Source organism: Phascolarctos cinereus, unplaced genomic scaffold (assembly GCF_003287225.1).
Source record: "Phascolarctos cinereus isolate Bilbo 61053 unplaced genomic scaffold, phaCin_HiC Scaffold_2;HRSCAF=192, whole genome shotgun sequence".
Taxonomy (NCBI): Eukaryota; Metazoa; Chordata; class Mammalia; order Diprotodontia; family Phascolarctidae; genus Phascolarctos; species Phascolarctos cinereus.
In genome coordinates this window covers 219,946,399-219,967,366 of record NW_027555625.1, presented here as the reverse complement: position 1 = coordinate 219,967,366, position 20,968 = coordinate 219,946,399, and the positions used below count along the sequence as shown (strand labels likewise).

General features: G+C 39.3%; 2 protein-coding genes across 6 annotated transcripts in view; one reads left to right on the top strand and one right to left on the bottom strand.

Annotated features, from left to right (window-relative positions):
* Window positions 1-4,542, bottom strand: part of RBKS (ribokinase) — a 122,268-nt gene extending 117,726 nt beyond the window's left edge. For all 5 annotated transcript variants that reach the window (XM_020983779.2, XM_020983780.2, XM_078149785.1 and 2 more), the window contains exon 1: window positions 4,365-4,542. In XM_020983779.2, coding sequence (XP_020839438.1) covers window positions 4,365-4,441 — 77 coding nt within the window. In that variant the 5' untranslated portion in view covers window positions 4,442-4,542. The remainder of the gene's footprint in view (window positions 1-4,364) is intronic.
* Window positions 4,543-4,880: 338 nt separating this feature from the next.
* BABAM2 (BRISC and BRCA1 A complex member 2) overlaps window positions 4,881-20,968 on the top strand; it is a 588,974-nt gene continuing 572,886 nt past the window's right edge. The window contains exons 1-2 of the mRNA XM_020983778.2: window positions 4,881-4,971; window positions 10,431-10,582. Of these exons, the coding sequence (XP_020839437.1) occupies window positions 10,455-10,582 (128 nt within the window). The 5' untranslated portion in view covers window positions 4,881-4,971; window positions 10,431-10,454. The remainder of the gene's footprint in view (window positions 4,972-10,430; window positions 10,583-20,968) is intronic.

Here is a 20,968-nt window from a genome sequence, read left to right as displayed (position 1 = left end):
AAATTCCATTCAAAGTAGAATTGATCTTGAACTCTAGTCAAAGTGGTTTTGTTATTGAAGTACTTAAAGTAGCCTGTCCTGGGGGTTCTACATGTAAGGTTTTACACATAAAGAAACTCCAAAGAGTGGGCACAGTCTTTGAAAACAGTGGCAAAATAAGTAGCATGAGGTATAATAAAGAGAACAGTAATGGGAACGCTGTACCTAAGGCCAAATTTCCCATAATAATTACCTGAGCCCTACCTTAGACTTACTTAGTTATCAGATACACTACAGAGCTAGTATTATTATCCCCATTTTTTACATTTGGGGAAAATGAGGTGGACAGAGGTTAAATGACTGGCCCAGGGTCAAACAGCTAGTGTCTGAGGATTTGAACTCAGGTCTTTCCGACTCCAGACCCAAAGCTCTATCCACTGCACCATCCACCCTATCAAATAGAGAGTTAACCTTCTATTTATTTGACAAACATTCACTAAGTATTTACCATGTTTAAATTTCTGGGAATGGAAGCAAAAATTTAGCCACTCTCTTCACGGAATTTACAGTTTAAAATGGGAATAAGACAACTGTTGTTCAGTCATTTTTCAGTTCAGTCTGACTCTTTGTGACCCCATTTGGGGTATTCTTAGCAAAGATACTGGAGTGGTTCACCATTTTCTTCTCCGGCTCATTTTACAGATGACGAACTGAGGCAAACAGGATTAAGTGACTTGCCCAAGGTTACACAGCTAGTAAGGGTCTGATGCAGGATTTGAACTCAGGAAGATGAGTCTTCCTGACTCCAGGTCTGGCACTCTATCCTCTGGGTCACCTTGCTGCCTCATAAGACCCATACACAAATAAGAATGATACAACTATGATGACAAAGGAAAAATCTGAAATGCTGTAATCTCACATATTTTATAACCTCAGTGGAAGTGTTAATAAAGTATACTGTTGCATATTATCTGATTTATATTTTTTTTTCTGTACTTGATTTTTGAGTAAGTTTCTTTCCTTTTAAATTGTAAAGTTAGGAAACTTCAGCCAACATAGGTGCTTCAACAGGAGGCATTTAGCCCAGTTCTAGCATAGCTACTCCAGCAAAGACTTCAACTTTGCACTAGATTAAAAAATGATTAAGAAAGTCAATAAGAAATTACAGTGAGTGACTTCCATCCAGAATTTCACTCCTCCTCCCCTTCCTCTCCCAATCAGCTAGATGCCCATCGACAAAAAAATGCCAGTACAGGCAAATAAGCCTGTAGGCTGTCAGTGAGCCTATGATGGGCTTGAAAATCTGGTAACCTACAAGGTTCTGTGTCATGAGGGAGCAGTAGAAGGCTTTCTTCAGAAAGCACCAGGGAAACTAGAAATCTACAGGGTGGTCAGAAAACTCCAGGACCCTGAAGAGCTCCAAAGAGCATTATGGTACAAAAGTGCTCAAGTATAGGGGCTCCAAGGTCCATAGTACTCTGTACTGAGTTGCCATAAAGGTTCCTCAGTCCCATCACTTTGAACCTCAAAGATTTAGGGCCAACAGGTAAAGATAACTGCAAGAATATAGGTGACTCAGGGTAAGACCAAACAGGAGCCACAACCCCACTCGAAATCATAGCAGAAGGAGGAGCTTGGCCTTACCCATTTCAGGAATTAAAGCTAGAGAGATGAGTAAATCAAAGAAGACAGTGACTGGTATAAAGAACCAGTGCAGCTCTAGGAACAAGTAATTCTGTAACCACTGCAGTCACAGATAAGAAATTGAAATTCTTGAGGAAAGAATTGGAAAGAGAATAAATGGTTTGGAAAATAAAGTGGTTCACCTCATCCAAGTAAAATTAGAAAATTAGAAGATATGAAAGAGAAATCAATAATTTCATGAAATGGCATTTATTCTAATAGAATAAAATCAAAAGATTTTTAAAAAAGAACAACATAAGCCATCTGGTACCAGAAACAACTGACTTGGATGATAGGTCAAATAGAGATCATTTAAGAATCATTGGGCTTCCAAGCAATCTTAGTTCAAGTTCTCTGCTGTATTCCAGATAGATATTTCAAGTCAGTGGAACTGATAGGTGAGGTCTTAGCTGTAATTTCCATAGTTACTGCACTAACAAGACTGAAATATTCACTGCAAATACAAAATGCTACAGAATCCATATGACCTAAAAGTAATATGATGATACTGACAAAACAGAGAGACAGAAGGATAGTGAAGGAGATTTTGAAACCATGCTGTTGGAAGGAACTAGTGATGTTTATCCTGGAGAAGTCTTGGGGTGAAGGGGGCAAGGTGAGATATGAAAAGTCTTTATACATTTGAAAGACTGCCAATTCTAAGAGCAACTCTTATGGATATAATTAAAAATCTTCTAACCATTAAGTGGAGGAATGAACTCATCATCACTTGTATTTAAACAGTGGCTGGAAGATTCAATAGATGGGATTCATGATTTGGGTAGAGTCTGAATTATATTTTGAGGTCCCTTTAACTCTGAGGTTCTGGTTTCTTCCAATTCAAGGATCCCATGAATCTTTGCTTGGGCCTCTCTCATTTTTAATTCACAAACTATAAAGGAAGAACTTACTACGGATCCCTCCAAGGCTTCAACTTCTCTTTCCAGCCTTTTTTCTTTCACATTTTTAAGTTCTAGCTAAACTGAGCTATTAGCTATCTCCTCACACAGTGTTTCCATCCAGGGTGTTCACGCCAGTATTCTACTTCCTCATATCTGGAACTGAAACTTATTCCTTCAAGGATCAGCCAGCTGTCACAACTCTTGTGAAGGGTACCTTCATCCCCCCAAATGAAAGTGGTTTTTCTCTCTCCAAGTTTTCCCAGAGTACTTCACCCAAATCACCCCTTTGCCTTAATCACTCATTACTTTGCACTAAACTGAGAATATAGATTTATCGTTAGAAGGAACATTATGGGTCATATAGTTTAACCTCCTTATTTTACAGATAAGAAAATTTAAGCCTAAAAAAAAAAAGAAAAGAAAAAGAAAACTTAAGCCTAAATTGGTAATGCATTTTCTAGGTTGAAATCTCTGTACATATCCCATATACATTTAGTAGACTGTAAGCTCTTTGAGGCTAGTTTTTTTTCGTTGTACTTCCAAATTCTAGTATAAGGCCATGCATTAAGAAACGTTTGTTGAATTGTATTAAATTAAGCTGAAGTTCTGGCAAAGACTTGTTCACGTTTCCAGCTTCTCCAATGACCACCTTAGTGTTTACCAGTAAAAATATTTTCCAGCTAAGCTCTTAGGACCTTAAAAATCATCCAATCCAAGCAGTTAAAGAAGTTTCTTGTGGAGATAAGAAGCTTCTTTATGTGGACTGGACTGGATGATCTCAAAAGCCTCTTTTCCAGTTCTAAATGTATGCTCCAAAGACATTAAACTCCCTTCCCCCATCACACTCATTTTTAGGTTATTTTCTCTTGAGAGGCAGTGGGGCACATAGTCAAAGGATCTAGGCACTTTCAGGTATTAATTACATGTGTGACTTTGGGACAATTAACCTCTCTGGGCTTCCATTTCCTCATCAGGATAAGGAGGCTTATCCTGATAAGGAGATAACAGAGGCCTTTGAAGGCCCCTTCCAGCTCTAGGTCTATGATGCTATGTACATGTTTTCTCTCTCCTTATCCTGTCCACCTTTCCCTCCTAGAATGTCAGCTCCTGAAAGGCAAAGCCTATTTTTCTTTTGGTATTTCCATTTTCCTGAAGAGTTAGCACAAGATAAAGGTTTGCATACAAGAAATCACAGAGGGCCCCCACCATAGTTAGCTGAAGCCACAGCTCCAGAAATGCTGGCAGTTGTTATTTGTATTAATGGTGTAAAAGCATCTTTGCATTTCTTCATCTTCATGGAAGAATTAATCAATCAACAATTTATTAAGGGCCTATTATGTGCCCATTGAAGGCAGGGTGCTGCAAGGGAAAGAGTGCTGGATTGGGAGTCCGAGGGCCTGGGTTCGGTTTCCAATCTTGACTCTGCCCCTAACTCGATGTAGGACTCTAGGTGGGTCACTTCACCTCTCTGGGCCTCATTTTGTTATTGTTTGTCCTTCCTTCTCGAAGAGGACCTCGACATCCAGAAGGTGATGTCGTGATTTGCAAGTGAACTGCATTTAAGTGAGGGAGGGCTGTGCAAAGTCACCAGCCTCACTCTCTCCTCCGGAGCCATCAGGGTTCAGTGGCAAGATACAGATCCGGACAACTGGAGCTGGTCACCGTGCTTCATTTTAGATTCCTCTCGGCCCTCCCTCCCTAGCTTGTCTCCCAGCTCCACGCTCGGGAGCCAAGGACAACCTGCCCGCCCCGGGCCGCCAGCGGACTCGGCTCCCTTTCAGTGGAATCCCCGGCACTAACCTGACCAAGTCGGTCATGCAGGAGCCCACCACCACCACCGCCGAGTCTGGTTGTAGCCCCGTCGCGCAGGCCGCCATAGTGAGCACAAGTCAGACCTGCGGATTCGCCCTGAACTTTGCCCTTTGCCCTCCACCTCGGTGTTAGGTACACCGCGTCCCTCCCTTCCCGTTCGACGAGACGAGGGCCTTTCTCTTCTCCTCCCCCCGCCCTCCAGCCCCCAGCCACTGGCGGGCATCTTTCCAAGTGCCTGATGTAAATTAGTCCTCCAGCTGTTCCATTTCTCTTCCGTGAGGGTTTCCTCCCCTAAGTCCGTTCCTTCCTCACATTTCGGGCCCTGTTCGAACTTATCTGGTTATTTGGTTATCAGAGGGTAGAAACTGGGGTGGGGGAGGGGAACTTTCAGGCGACCACTTGACGACCCACCCCCTGACCTCCATGAGTTTTCGCTATTCGGGAGCGCGCACGTCGCCAGGCTGGAGGGCGGGGTGTCGCGGGAGCGCGCACGTCAGCGGACGGTGCTGCGCGTTGAGGGCGGGGGCGCGCTCAGGGAGTGTGCTCTGCGCGCGCGTTGTAGCCGGTGTCTGCGTGTGTCGGGCTGTAGTCGCAGGTACTCGGTGTGGGAGTTGGTTGCGGGAGGTGGGGACCAGGTGATTGCAGGAAGGTGGCCGGAGGGCGCCGCCTCTTCTCCTGAGAGAGCTCCCAGCCCGCCCAGACGCCTCCTTTCCCCCCTCCCCACCCCTGCGCGTTATTTCCCTTCAGACTGAACCCACCAGGCCCATGCCTCGTCTTCCTTCCTTTTAGGCCTGTCCAGTCTCGGGCCCTCACTAGGTGTGACTGGGGAAACCTGTATGGGGAAGGAGCGTGGCTCAGAGGGCATTGAACGCTGGACCTGGAGTCAGGGTTCGAATCCCGCCTCTGACACTTACTAGCTGGGTTTACCCCAGGCAATAATACTACATATACATATATATGTGTATATACGTATATAAAATACATATAATAATACTATCACATCCATCACAGGGTTCTTGTGAGAAGCAAATGAGAAATTAGATGTAAAACGAGTTACAAATCTTAAAGTGCTCAACAAATGGAAGCTGTTATTCCCATTTTATGGATGTAGAAATTAGGCTGAGCGAGGCCAAGGGTCTGTGTTTTTCGAACAGTCTCCGGGGTTGTTGTGAAGCTCTAATGAGATAGTGTAATCCTGTACTTTTACCACCTTGTGACTTTAGACAAGTCTATAATTTCAGTTTGTCCATCTGTTAAAGAATAGGGTTGGACTAGACCTTTTAGATCCCTTCTAGTTTTAAACCTGTGATCCTAGGATTCTAAAGCACTTTGGAAACCTTAAAGTGCTATATAAACACCAGTTGTTAATTATTATTATTATTGGTTGAGCTGAATGAAATTTTCATTTCAAAGACACCTTTGTGGTACCCTGGAGAGGAACTAGTTATTCTTTTCCTCTTTTTAGAGGATTTCCTTCCATGCCCTTTGCTGGGTTGTGACATAAGTACACTCTCCTGGGCTCTGCATCATGTTTCAGTGATTCAGCACATGTATTTCTTTCCCCTCATCCTTCTACTTTTCATGGCCTTCATGTGGCATAGTGTAAGTGGGCTTACTTTTGTGGCCAACATGGGCTTCATGATTCAATCAGTTTGGAACAGCTTATGATGATTTGGTTTTTCCACTGGGTAGCTTTTGTCTGATTTCTATGAGCAGTAGTTAGTACTCCCTTCCCTTTTCATTTGCAAGGTCCACATCAGCTTTATAGTTAGCCCTGAAATGACCTTTGACCATGGAAATAGTGTAGACAGTTCATGCTTTACTTAAGTGGACCTTTCCACAGACCTTTACATAAAGCAATTTTTACCTAATGTGGTTTTGCTACCTCATTGGGGAGGGGAGGGAGGCACTTGGGGGCCACTTGGGCCTTGAGGCTAGTAACAGAGAAGTTGAGAGGAGGAGGAAGAATTCGTGGATCAGCTGAGTGGTGACATGAACACAGACAAGAGAAGATGGGAGATAGCACAGGGCAGGGTCCAACACACAAGGAAGGATGGAAGACGGGCACTCAGGGATACAATATGGGGTGTACTAACACAGGTCTCAAGCCAGTCCACTAATTGACAGGGCAGTGGGGTCTCTCCTTCTTTCACTTGGAAGGTGGTTTTTTTTGGTGGTGGGCATTGGAGGCTACAGAGTACTAAGTGAAAGGGCAGGGAGTGTAGTCATGTAGAGTAAAGTTAACATAGGGTTTTTTTTTGGAATGTGGACTTCTTCAGAATTCTTTACAAAGTCAAATTTACCTGAAGTGAGAACTGTCTGTGTAACTTCTTTTTGCCTTCATCTCTGTGCTCTAGCTCTGTGCAAGTTTAACTGGAGTGTATTGCATAAATGAATATTTTACTATAAAGGAGTTTGCAAACTATAGGCCAATAAACTTGACTTCAATTCTTGTGAAGATTTTAGAATACATCATTAAAGAAATTAGTTGGTAAATATCTAGAAAGGGAACCAATTAGTGATTACAAAGAGCCATCATGGCTTCATCAAGAATAAGATGTGGAAGACTAAACTAATTTCCCATTTTGACTCAATTAACTAATCTAGTAGATTAGAATTCTGTGGGTATAGTTTACCTAGATTTCATCTAAAGTTTTTGGTACAGTATCATACTATTCTTGTGGAGAAAGGAAAGGTATCATATGGATTGGATTACACGATCAGATGGATTCAGAATTTGTTGGATCTCTTGACTGAAAGGAGTAATTGTTGATGGTTCAGTGCCTGAAAGGAGATTTTCAGTGGACTATTCCAGGGATCTGTGCTTGGCCCTGTGCTGTTTCTTATTTTCACCAATGACTTGAATTAAGGTATAGTTGGTATTCTCATCAGATTTGCAGATGACGCTAAGCTAGTAGGGATAGCTGTCACATTGAATGGCAGTAATAAAATCCAAAAGGATCTTGACAGGCCAGAGTATTGGATTGGAATCTCATAAGATAGAATCTAGTAGAAATAGATGTAAAGTCTTGCAGTTGGGTGCTGAAAAATCAACTTCACAGGCCATGGCTGTTTAAATAAAGAAAATCAACTATGTTTACTCCTTAAAATAAACCAAGAAACATTATTAATTTTAAGATCTTTTTTATTTGGTAAAATCTAAATTGACTACTTGACCTTTGTTAAGAATTTGGAGTGAAAACAGTTGCTTAGTTAGAAATGTGTAAGTGTAGGTGTTTGTTATAAACATAGGATAGTTGAACAAATTGGGAAAGTCCTTTGCATTTGTTTGTTATTATATTTCAGTATCTTGTTCATTGTCTAAGATCTTCTTATGCTAATTTTACTTTACATTCTTTATGGAGTAGTAGGAATGTTTAGAATATTGAAAGGAAACCAGGTAACAAAGTACTTGTGAAATGTTTATCTGCCTTGCATAGTGAAGTTTATTACCTTTTTTGTTTCTAATACATGTTTCACTACTTCTTGTTATTGATACTCTTTACATGTTTATAGTTTGGCTAGGGAAATTGTACTGCTTAGTTTCATTCAACAGCATTGAAAGAGAAGCAGTTTCCCAAGTTACATTCTTACAAATAAATCTTTCAAAAACGTGTCTGGTCTACTTACTTAAAAAGGGGGAGCTTATCTAATATGTTGGTGGGAAACAACATCTAGTTGTCTGGGTGGAATTAAACGAGTCCCCCTGTTTTTCATTTATGTAGTGGTAATGAATAGCATCTGTAGAATAAGGGACAAGGTAGGCTGTTGGATAAGCAGATGCCTTCAGTAATAGTAATACTTAATGTAGCTTACATTTATTTTATTGTATTTTTTGCCTTTTTTGGTGAGGCAATCAGGGTTAAGTGAGTTGCCCAGGGTCACCCAGCTAGTAAGTGTCACGTGTCTGAGGCAGGATTTGAACTCAGGGTCCTCCTGATTCTGTCCACTGTACCACCTAGCTTACAATTATTTAACATGTTAAAAAGTCCTTTACACATCCTATGTTATCACATTTGATTCTCCCAATAACTCTGTGACATAAGAAGTACAAGCATTATTGGCTCAGTTTTGCAAATGAAGAAACCAAGGCTCAGTGAGGTTAAGGATCTTACCTAAGGTTACTTAACTAATAAGTGGGAGGGCTGTAGCTTCTCAAACCCAGCTCTTCTGACTCGTCTTCCTTGAGGACATGGACTGTATCATAGCCTTTCTTGGTATCTCTGATAGCGCCTAGTGTAGTGCCTGGCACTTAATTGCATAATAAATTTATTGAGTAACTTTCTGTTACAAGTGCCATGATCACCTCTCTTTTGGAAAATTCACTTTAGCATCTCCTCTGAATACTATGATTGTTGTGGTAGATGAAGGCACAGTACTGCTATATAAGCGTTACCATGGGAAATGCCCATGAAACTTCCTCAATGAATTCTCTCTTTGTCTAGGTTTTAGGATTTAAAGTTGGAAAGGATTTTAGGATTACTTAGTCTCATTCCTCATTTCACAGATTAAATTGAAGCCCAATATAAAAAGTTAGAATGAAACATTGCTTGACTCATTCTTTCTATCTTGTACCTTACTAGAAATGATTGGATTGTAACTTAGGGCAGTTACTTAATTTGAAGTATTAAGAAAAATATGTTCATTTTAAATGTTCTTTGTTTACAAAATATGGTTGTCCGTGTAGGAACCTGTTAAAAGGCATTCATAATCTATTCCATGAAATGATCTCTGCTGGATTTATGAAACGGATGCTTTTGCACTTCTACTTTAAAAAAAAATCTGGTTGAATTTTGACAACTCATTTAGCTTTAACTCTGCTTACAAGTTGGTAGGTAAAGTAGAACATCTTTTAGTAGTAAATCGTAAGTAGCAAGTAAGTAGTAAGTAAAAGCCAGTTGTTAAGTAGAAGAAGAGTAGAATTGTATTTCTGTCATTCCTTCTTGTCTTTGGGAAGCAGTGGAGTATCTGTTCTGAGCAGCCAATGGAGTGTTTTTTTCTTTTGGAAGGTTCTTGTGAGAGACTAGGAAGGCAAAAAGTACTATGAGCTTAGAAACACTGAGTAGATTCTTGTTTTCTGGACTTTTCATAGGTAAGGGTAAGGGAGTAAGCATTTATTGGACTCTGGTGTTTTCATGTATATTAGGTAATTTTTCAATCAGTAAACATTTTTTAACACCAGGAACTGTGCTACAAAGACAACAGTGAGATAGTTTCCACCCTCAAGAGTCTTAGATTCTGTTCAAGGGAAACAACATTCACATAAATAAGTATATGTAGTGTATATATATGTATACATGTGTGTATATGTATGTGTGTGTGCGTGTGTGTATGATGTATATGTAAGTTTGGGAGGGAGACTATTTGAGGCTGGGGGACATTAGGAAAAGTTTCATGTAGAAAGCAATACTTGACTGTTATTTCCTTGTCCTTTTGCACTCCGCTTTCATGTGACTTATTCCCTTCACTGGAATGCAAACTGCTAGCACAATGCCTTGTTTCTAGTGCCTTTAGTGGATGGAGCTAATTGATATTTTCATATAGTAGAGCTATGAAGTGTTTACTCATTAATAAAAGAAACTATTTCATAGCCAAAAAGATCTAAAATTGGTAGCTAGTGAAATAAAAACTGTGGGCCATCTTCACATTGATATACAGGCTGATTAGGGGGCCCTATGGCATAGCAGGAGCATGATGCCTAGGGTCAGAAGACCTAGGTTTAGGTAACAGTCTTGTTACTCACTAGCTGTGTAATGTTGTACAAATCCTTTAATCTCTTTGAACCTGGTTTTCTTTTTCAGTAAAGTGGCAATTACACTTACTATACTTATTTATCTTACAAAAGAATTATTAATTACATACTCTTGTATGTAAAATTTTCCATGGTAGTAGAAAAATGGGCAATGAACAAATACGTTGAAATTATCTTTTTTGTGTGAGATGATATTTAAACATCAGAAAATGTACTGAATGTATTTTGCAAGGATCTCAAAAACTGTATAGAATGTGAGGTTTTGCTGTGCTTGACAAAAATTTCTTTACTTTTCCTTGCAGAGTGGTGTTGCAGGTTAAGCTAAAATGTCCCCTGAAGTAGCCTTGAACAGAATTTCTCCTTTGCTTTCTCCATTTATATCCAGTGTGGTCAGAAATGGAAAAGTAGGACTGGATGCTACAAACTGTTTGAGGATAACTGACCTGAAGTCTGGGTATGTATCAGAAATAGTTAAACCTAGGATCAAGAAGCCCCTCTCATAACTTTTCTGAAGGATACATATGTGTGGCAGAAAGTCATTCTATTATAAACATTTATTGATGCACTTAGCTTTGATTCAGTTTTTGATATTTGATTTTTGAGATTCTTCCATTTGTGTTTTAGACCACAGTGTTGTCAGATTTTAATTTATTTTGCTTATTTTTGTATCATATGCAATAGGGTGGGAGATTATTAAGCATGGCTTTCATTAACGTGTGGATTTTCTCCTCAGGTCATAGATTTAGTGATGAAAGAGAGCCCAGATGGAAGTCATCTGGTTTTACCTATAGAAGAGGAAACTGACTTAAAGAGGTTAAGAGCTTACTACTTGAATGATTTCAGGGAAGGTCACTTAGGTTAAGTAAGTAGAGAGCAGGAATTTGAACCTAGAGGCTCCTGATGTTAAATCTGATGCACTTTCCCCTAGGCCAGAAGTTTGCAAACTGTGACCTGTGACCTATATCTTGCTGCTTGTTTTTGTATGGCCCACGAACTAAGAGTGATTTTTACATTGTCAAATAAAGTTTTATCAGCACACAGGCATGTTTGTTTGTTTACGTATTGCCTGTGCTTACATGCTGCAAAGGCAGAGTTGAATAATTGTAACATAGATTACATGTGACATTGTCACCACTTTGTACTGTTGCTTTGAGTACTACAAATATCAGTGACACAGTTCACTCAGTTATCAAGCATTTATTATTTGCCTGTTATGTGCCAGGTACTGGGAATGCTGGGAATACAAAGAGAGGCAAAAACAGACCTTGCCTTCAAGGAGGTCATACTCTAATGTGGGAGATAATAAGCAAATAAACATATGCAGACAAGCTATATTCAGGATAAATAGGAAATAATTAAGAGGGGTTGGGACAAGCTTCCTATAGTAAGTAGGATTTCAGTTGGGTCTTGAAGGAAAACAATAAAGCTAGGAAGTGGAGATGAGCAGGGAGAGCATTTCAGGCATGGGGGACATCCAGAGAAAATGCCCAGAGCAGAAAGATGGAGTGGCTTGTTCAAAGAACAGCCAGGAGGCCAGTGTCATTGGATCACAGAATATGTGGGATAGGGTGGGGGTGTCATGGGGTGGTATAAGGTATAAAAAGACCAGAATTGGTTTGTATGGGGTAACTTATGAAGGACTTTGAATGCCAAATAAAGGATTTTATATCTGATCCTGGAGGTGATAGAGACCCACTGGAGTTTTTGAGTAGGGAGTAACATGGTTGGACCTATGCTTTAGGAAATTACTTTGGCAGCAGAATAGAGCGTGGTTTGGAATAAAGGGTGGGGATTATGGCAAGCAGATCAATCAGCAGGCTATTGCAAAGATCCAGGCATGAGGAAATGAGGATCTATAACTGGGTGGTGGCAGTGTCAAAAGGAGAGAAGGGGGTATATTTGAGAGATGTTACAAAGGGGAAATTGACAGCCTTGGCAACAGATTGGCTGTAGAGCATCTAGGTGGAGCAGTGGATATAGCCCCTGGCCTGGAGTCGAGAAGACCTTTGTTCAAATCTGACCTCCGACACTTACTGGCTGTATTACTCTGGTCAAGTTACTTAATTTTTTAGCCTCAGTTTCCTCATCTGTAAAATGAGGATAATAACAGCACCTACTTTCCAGGGTTAGTGGGAGTCAAATGAGGATCAAATGAGGTAATAATTGTAAAGCATTTAGCATAGTGACTGGCACATAGTAAGCACTATAGAAATGTTAGATATTATTATTGTTTTTATTAAGGGATGATATTGAAGTTTCAGTTTTAAAAAACTACAAAGATAGTGGTGGCCTTGATAGTAATAGGGAAGTTTGGAAGGGGGAATAGTTTAGGGGAGAAGACAATAAGCTTAGTTTTGGACATGTTGAGCTTAAGGTGTTTAATGGACATCCTATTTGAGATACCTCAAATGCAGTTGGAGATATAAAACTGGAGGTCAGCGGAAAGGTTGGAGCTGCATAAGTAGATTTGAAAATCATCAGCATAGAGATGACAGTTGAATCCATGGGAGCTGACAGCATCATCAAGCAAAGTAATATAGAGAGAAAAGAGAAGAGGGCCCAAGTTGGAGCCCTCTGGGACACCCAGATTAGCGGGCATGACCTGGATGAAGATGCTGCAGAGGAGACTGAGAAAGAGTGGTCTGATAGGTAGAAAGAGAATGAGGAGAGAGATGTCTTGAAAACCTAGTGAGAGGACAGTATTAAGGAGAAGAGAGTGATCGATAGTGTCAGAGGCTGCATAGAGGTTAAAAAGAATGGGTATTGAGAAGAGGCCACTGGATTTGGAAATTAGGAACATGGATAACTTTGGAGAGGATGGTTTTGTTGGAATGATGAGATCAGAAGCTAGATTGTAGGGGGTTAAGAAGAGAGTGAGAGGAGAAAAAGTGGTGGCACCTATTGTAGATGGCTTTCTCAAGAGTTTAGCCACAAAGGGCAGAAGAAATATAGTGAGGGTTTTTTGAAGACAGGGGAAATGTGGGCGTGTTTATAGGAAGCAGGGAAGGAGCCAGTAGACAGGGAGAGATTGTAGCTAATTGAGAGAATGGGGATAACAGAGCAGGCATTCTCTTGTAGGAAATGAGATGGAATGGGATTGCTTGTCTAGGTGGAAGAGTTTTTCTTAGCAAGGAGTAAGTCAACCTCTTGTAAGACAGAGGTGAAGAAGGAGATAGTGGCAGAAAGCATATGACTGAAACGAGAAGAAAAAGATAGGAAAAATAGGGAGAATGACCATGGCAAATGGCTTCAGGTTTTTTTTTTCTGTTAAATATAAATTTCTCAGCTGAGAGAATAGGAAATAGAGCCTTGGGAGGCTTGAGGAGGACTGAAAAAGTTTGGAAAACTTGCTGTGGAGAGTGCAATAGTGAGTAATAAGGGAGGTATAGTAGGATTGCCTGGCAGCAGTGAGGCCTAGTTGAGGTTGTGTAAAATAAATTTGTAGTGGTCCCGTCAGAATGGTTGTGTGATTTTTCTCTGATTTTGTTTGGTACTGTGTGTGTGGGAGAGAAGGCAGTGGATGGTAGGAATGATCAAGGCTGAGTTTGGCAGGGCACAATTTGCTATAGGATAAAGGGTCCAGGGACTCAAGAAGAGTTGAATTGGTTTACCGGGACATCAAGATGGGAAAAGGAAGATCACTATAAAAAGAGGGAGGTAATAGAAAAAGAAGGAGAAAACTGATAGATTATGGTCAGGTAAGGGGATTTCAGACTTCTTGAACTTGGAGGTGGTATATTTGTGGATTATGGCAAGAACAAGGGTATGACCATTATGACATCTTTGTGTGTGGCTGGGGTAATGTGGAGAAATGTTTCTTGGGAAGTTAAGTAGATTGAGGAACTCAGTAACTCAAGTGTTGATATGTGTATTGAAGTCTCCTAGTGTGAGGACAGGAGTTGGGGAGGAGAGAAAGATTGTGAGCCAGGTACTGAATTTGTTGAGGAAGGAAGGGGAATGTCTTTTAAGTCTTTACACAACATCTGCCAGGATTTTGATTGACTGGAAGACGTGGATTTTATGGGACTCAAAGGAGGACAGGTTACTGAGTGATGGAATAGAGCTAGGGGAAGAACCTGGTATTTCAGTGCTCTACCCTTGACCAGTGACCTAGGGGAATGAGTGGAAATTCAGCCAGTACTGGAAGGAGTGGCTAGGGAGATTGTGTCATGAGAGGGGAGCCAGGTCTTACTGATTGCAAGAAGATAAAAGGAGTGGGAGAGTTAAAAGGTTAAGATGAAGGTAGGTTTATTACCTATAGAGCAGGTATTTTAGAGGGCACGTTGGTGCTGGATAGCATTTGGTTGGGACTTTGAGGTGGAGGGTTGAGGGGAATGGGAATAAGGAATTGATTGGAGGGGAATGGAGTTTAGATAATGATCTGTAGGGGTTCAGAATCAATGGAATGTGTAGAGTATAAACAAGTATGAGTATGTTAATCATTAAGGGGAAAGCACCTCTCCTTTTCCCAGAGGAACTTGATCAGGCAGGAGACACCCACAGCATGAGATGGAATTTGAACCTATGTAGCAGGAGGTGGAAATCTTGCTCCCCCTTGTTCAGTCAGATGGAAAATCACTGATATTGGGTGGAAAAATGAGGAAGCAGGAGGTTGAAGTCACATGGAGCAAGGGTGGGAGATGGAAGTCTTACTGGTGCAGATGGAAGTCTTGCCCAGACCTGGACTGCCTTACCTCTTCTTCAACTCAGAAGAAGGAAGGTGTGAAGTTAGATGAAAGGTCATGTCTTACTTCCCCTCTCTTCTTTGTCTGGAAGGTGGAGATGAAGGAGACCCAGCAGGAAGTGAAGTCATATCCAGGGAGGTGAAGTGGGGTTGGTGCAGATTGTCTTTTTTATAACTTGGCAGCATTTTGAACACTGAATGGCTGTGAGAATTAGCTTTTGCTTCAGACTTTATAATGTTTCTTAATTATTTCAACCTTAAATTACAAGGCACAACTGCACTTTTATGTGAAATTTGTACTGTGGCAAAGTCGATTCCAGGACCACTAACATTATTTGAATCACCAGTAATGTCATGATGCTTTATAAACTTCCTGTGCTGTCAGAAGTTTAAAAAAGAAGTGAGACCTCCATTGCCACACAAGTTATAGAAGATATATTTTCTGAGCTCCAGCTATAGTTTCACCAGTGTTTTTTGGATCTTGATGCAAGTGCAAAAGAAATTTCCAGAATTCAAAATTCGTTTAATTATGCATTTGAGGAACTTTGACCTAATCTCAATCGGAAATCATTACTTTCAGTGTTATGGCATGCTAAAAGGGAAATATCAAGAGAAGAATATAATAGAATTCTACAAATGTCTTCTATCTATGTGACTCCTTCACTTCTGGCTTTACTTATGCTCATCAAAAGTATTCTAAACAATGAATATTCTCAATTAAAATCATGTGCTTGTAGGTTGATATCAATATTTACCAATATGCCTCACTGTTTGAAAAGATATTTTCAGAACTGAAATACATAAAATCTTATTATAGATCAGCATTAAGAGATGAACATTTGCAATCAATTTTGATAAGAGAGCACTAACTTTGCACTTCAACTAAGTAAAATGTTATCCTCCCAAAAAAGAATTTTTTTCAGTTTAGTAGACCTGTATTACAAAAAAAAATGTACTCAGTTATATTATTATTGCATTTTGAATTTCATCAATAAAAGATTTGTGGAAATTTGCTTTCTCTCTTATTTTATAAGTACCTACATAATATCCCTGATTTTGCCTCTTAGCATGCAAAGCATAAAGTATTTACTGTCTGGCTCCTCACAAAAAAAGTTTGCTGCCCTCTGCATTAGACATGTTGCCTCCTCTTCATTCTGGTTCAGTCAAGTAGACGCACTATAGCTGTTGAATTTTTAGGCTTGTAGTGCCTTATTTTGGTGATTAGTCCTGATGTGAGATATTTAGTCATCCAGATTATATTAAAAGGGCATACTTGCCCCTAACACCGTGGCCTGTACTGGAAGGAGTGGCTAGAGAAGTTGTGTCATCAAAGGGGAGCCAGGTCTTAGTGATTGCAAGAAGATAAAAGGAGTGGGAGAGTTAAAAGTTTAAGATGAAGGTAAGTTTGTTACCTATGGAGCAGGCATTTTAGAGGGCACATTGGTGGGTTGGATAGCATTTGGTTGGGACTTTGAGGTGGAGGGTTGAGGGAAATGGAAATGAGGAAACGATTGGAGGGGAATGGGGTTTAGATAATAGAGGTGTATCCTTTTTTTTTCTCTTCTCTGTACTCTTGCCATACTGACTTCCTCTTCTTCTCTTACGTATATTCTCTGTTTTAATAATAGTAGTTAACATTTGCCTGCTATTTTATGGTTTGCAAAATGCTTTACATATATTATCTCAATTTATTGTCACAACAACCCTATGAAGTAGATGCTATTGTTATCCCTATTTTATACTCAAGAAAACTGATTTTATGAGGTAGGGTATCTCATTCCAAATCAGGCCTTTCTGACTCCATTTCCTGTACTCTGTCCAATATGCTTCCCAGTTCCCTGAATCAGCTGAACACTTGGGTATAGTATTTCTTTGGTACTAAGCCATATTAACTATTAAGTCATTTGGACATAGTAGTAGAATAAGATAATTGCTGAAGATCTAGAAGCACCTGCTTTTGATAACAAGGGGAAAAAAAAGACCATTAGTAGAGGTGATAGGAAAGAAGCTTTAAAGCCAATGTTGCCAGTTTCCCAATTGTAAGAGAGTTCTTTTATTCATTAGTTTCACAGATATAAAAACATACTCACAGCAGTTGCTGTAGGCAGTTGGTTGTATAATAGGAAGAGCCTAGGATGCTTGAGTTTGGGGTTTTCATCTTCCCTTACTATGTGACTTTGGAAAGCACCCAAATACTTTACCTTTGTCATACTTGTTCTGTAGTTGTCATCAGGAACTTATGCAGAAAGGGTATTTTGCAGTTATTCTTGCTAGCAATTCTTGTGAATAGATGTGATATAGTGATATGCTTATCACAAGTGTGTCTTCTTAGTGTAGTGTTTCAGTTTTGATTTTTGTCATTCAGGGATCTGTATTATAATTGCCTTTTTTTTTTGTAAGTTCAAAGAATAGAGAGTATTATAAGTAGTCCATAGGCGTTATCTATGTGATTCCTTCACTTGTGGCTTTATTTTGTGTTTTTTATCTTCCTGCTTGTCTTTATGCCTTTCCTTATTACCACTTCTATTTCTCTTGTAGTATTTTCTTCTGAGTGTGTATTAAGGTTTTATGTAATGTTATACTCATTATTCAATGTACTTGCTTCACCAAAGTAATACCTATTATGACTTTTCTTTGTATACCCCTCTGTTCTTTGAAATAAGAATCAATATTAAGTAGGAATAGGGCCTAGAAGTTGTGCCTTTGTTTCTAATTTACTATCCAAATATGTTTGAGGGTTACAGCTTATTTTGCAGGTGTTAAACTGCTGTAGATTTGCTTATTATGAACTTAGAACTTTGTTCTCACTTTTGGTTAGCCATTGAAGGACATAGACTTCCTGTGTACTCAATTTTGAATGGAAGTGAGGGTAAAGTAATTTAAGGATAGAGCATTGAAATCAGAAGACTTGGGTTCAGTGGTATAACCAAGTAGTGTAGCTTCTTTCCTGAAGAGTGCTTTTGGGCAGTTGGTGGCTCAGTAGATAAAGTACTGAACTTAGAGTTAGAAAGACCTGAGTTCCAGTCCTGCCTCATGAATTTACTAGCTGTGTGACTCTGGGCCAATCAGCCATTTTTTTTGCTTTAGTTTCCTCATCTGTAAGATGGGGATAATAATAGCATCTACCTCTGAAGGTTATTATTAGAATCAAATGAAATAATACTTGTAAAGTACTTGGCAAATCTTAATGCAAGTTATTGTTCTAGTCTTTTTTTATTTAGTATTTTCCCCCAGTTACATGTAAAAAAGAATTTTAAATATTCATTTTTAAAACCTGGAGTTCTAAATTCTCTTCCTTCCTCTCTCCATACTCCCTTCCCCCCATTCAGAAGGCCAGTAATTTGATATAGGTTATACATGTGTACTCATGCAAAACATTTCCATAGTAGTCATGTTGTGAAAGAAAACATAGACCGAAAGAAAAGTATGTTTCAGTCTGTATTCAGACACCATCAGTTCTTTATCTGGGGATGGATTGCATTTTTCGTCATAAGTCCTTCAGAGTTGCCTTGGATCATTGTATTGCTGAGAATAGCTAAGTCATTCATAGCTGGTCATCACACAATATTGCTGTTATTTTGTACATAGTACATTTCACTTTGCATCAGCTCATGTAAGTTTTTCCAAGTTTTTCTGAGGGTATCCTGCTCATCATTTCTTATAGCACAATAGTATTTCATCATAATCACATATCACAATTTGTTCAGTCATTCCCCAGGTGATGGGCATCCCCTCAGTTTTCGTTTCTTTGCCACCAGAAAAGAGCTGCTGTAAACATTTTTGTACATATACGCCCTTTTCCTTTTTGTTTTTTATTTTTTGTGATGCAGACCTAGTAGTAGTATTGCTACTTCAGAGGGTATGCATGGTTTTATAGCCCTTTGGGTATAGTTCCAAATTGCTCTTCAGAATGGTTGAATCAGTTCACAACTCCACCTACAGTGTATTAATGTCTCATTTTCCCCACATCCCCTCCAACACTGGTCATTTCCTTTTCTGTCTTATTAGCTAGTCTAATAGATGTGAAATAGTACCTCAGAATCATACTAATTTGCATTTCTCCAATCAATAGTGGTTTACAGCATTTTTTTATATGACTATAGATAACTGATTATTTCTTCTGAAAACTGTTCATATCTTTTGATCATTTATCAACTGGGGAATAACTCTTATTTTTATAAATTTAACTTCATTCTCTATGTGTCTGAGAAATGAGGCCTCTATCAGAGAAACAAGTTGTTGTTAATTGTTGTTGTTATTATTACCTGAACTGAGAGAATTTCCAGATTTGGATCAAGATGTAAATAAGAAGTTTTAGTGGTAAATAAGAACAGAGAACCATTAGTTTCTGTCTTGCTGCTATTTAACTACAATATTTTTGTGTCAGTCATTTAATATTTGCCTTAGTTTTTTCATCTCTAAAATGGAAATAGAAATAACTTCTACTAGGATAATCCTAGATATCATATTTGTTTCTGTATACTGTTTTTTTGTTTTTGGTGAGGCGATTGGGGTTAAGTGACTTGCCCAGAGTTACACAGCTAGTAAGTGTTAAGTGTCTGAATTTGAACTCAGGTCCTCCTGACTCCAAGGCCAGAGCTCTATTCACTGCGCCATCTAGCTGCTGTGTACTGTTTTTTAGAAAAATTCATTAAAATTCTTTTAGAAATAATTCATTTTGACTTCTCAGTAACTATGGTTTAAATTGCTCAAATTTCCCCAGTGGACCATTGCCAGAGTTAGGAATAGAACTCAGACTGTCTGATTAATGCTCAGTTCTCCTTTTGAACATTTCTCTTTCTTTCAGTGCTAATATTTAAAATCATTATTCATAATGTTATATGTCCTGCTGAATCTACTATATAATTTGTGACTGTAAAATAGTAAAATTTATTTCTTAGACACACGTCAATCATTAAACAGTTATTTATACTATATATTTCACTTTATCATCTCATCAATTTCCATGGATTCAACTATCATCTCTATGCTGATGATTCTCAAATCTGCTTATCTTGCCGCAACATCTCCTGCCAACCTTCCAAGTTGTCTTGGGCTGGAAATTTGTTTCACTCTGTCTTTTTTTTTTTAATGGATTCTGCTCCTCTAGAATTTTATGGATTCTGTTCCTCTCAAATTTCTTTAGGGTCACATTTTAAAGGTATTTGGAAGGGTTTAGGGAAAGCTTAGGCAAGTCCCTGCCTTTACTCTGCCATATTGGCTCCACCTTACTCCTCCCAATTTCTTTACCAACCTCCAGTCTTGCATCTCCAACTACCTTTTAGACATCTAGAACTGGATGTCCAATAGACATCTTAAACTCACAATGTCTCCTTATCTTTACCCCTAAATTCTCCCCTCTTCTAAACTTCCTTATTTCTGTAAAGATCACGGCCATCTTTCAGTCAGTCCCTCAGTGTTGAAACTTAGGTGCCATCCTTCATGCCTCACTCTTTCCCTCTCACCTATTTTATCCAATTTGTTGCCAAAGCCTGTTGATTTTACTTTTATCTTGAATATGCCTCCTTCTCTGTTGATATTGTTACCACACCAGTGTGGACCCTCTTCTATTTACTCCTTAACTATTTCAATAGCCTGCTGATTAGACTGCCTATCACAGGTTTCTCTAGCTCATCCTTCTCTAAGCCATCGAAATGATTTTCCTAAAGTTCAGGTTTGACCCTGTTACCCCTGTGCTGAGTAAATGCCTGTGTCTCATTGTCACTTCCAGGATCAAATATAAAATCCTCTGTTCAAATCCCTTTATAACCTAGCTTCACCACCCAGTCTTTTTAGGCTCCTTACACCTTACCCTCTTTCCCCCACATACTCTTCTGTCCAGTGATACTGGCTTCCTTGCTGTTCCTTGAAGGAGGTACTCCATCTCCTACCTCCAGGAATTTTCACTCGGTGCACCTCACTCTTAGAATTCTCTCTCTTCTCATCTCTGTCTACTAGTTTCCCTGGCTTTCTTTAAGTCCTACCTTAAATTAAATTTTCTACAAGAAGCCTTTCCCCAAATTTTAATGCTTTCCTTTGTTGATTATTTCCTGTTTATCCTGTATATCACTTATTTGTACCTAGTTTTCATGCTGTCTTTCCTATTAGATTGTGAGTTCCTTGAGGATAGGGACTGTCTTTTGACTTTCTTAGTAC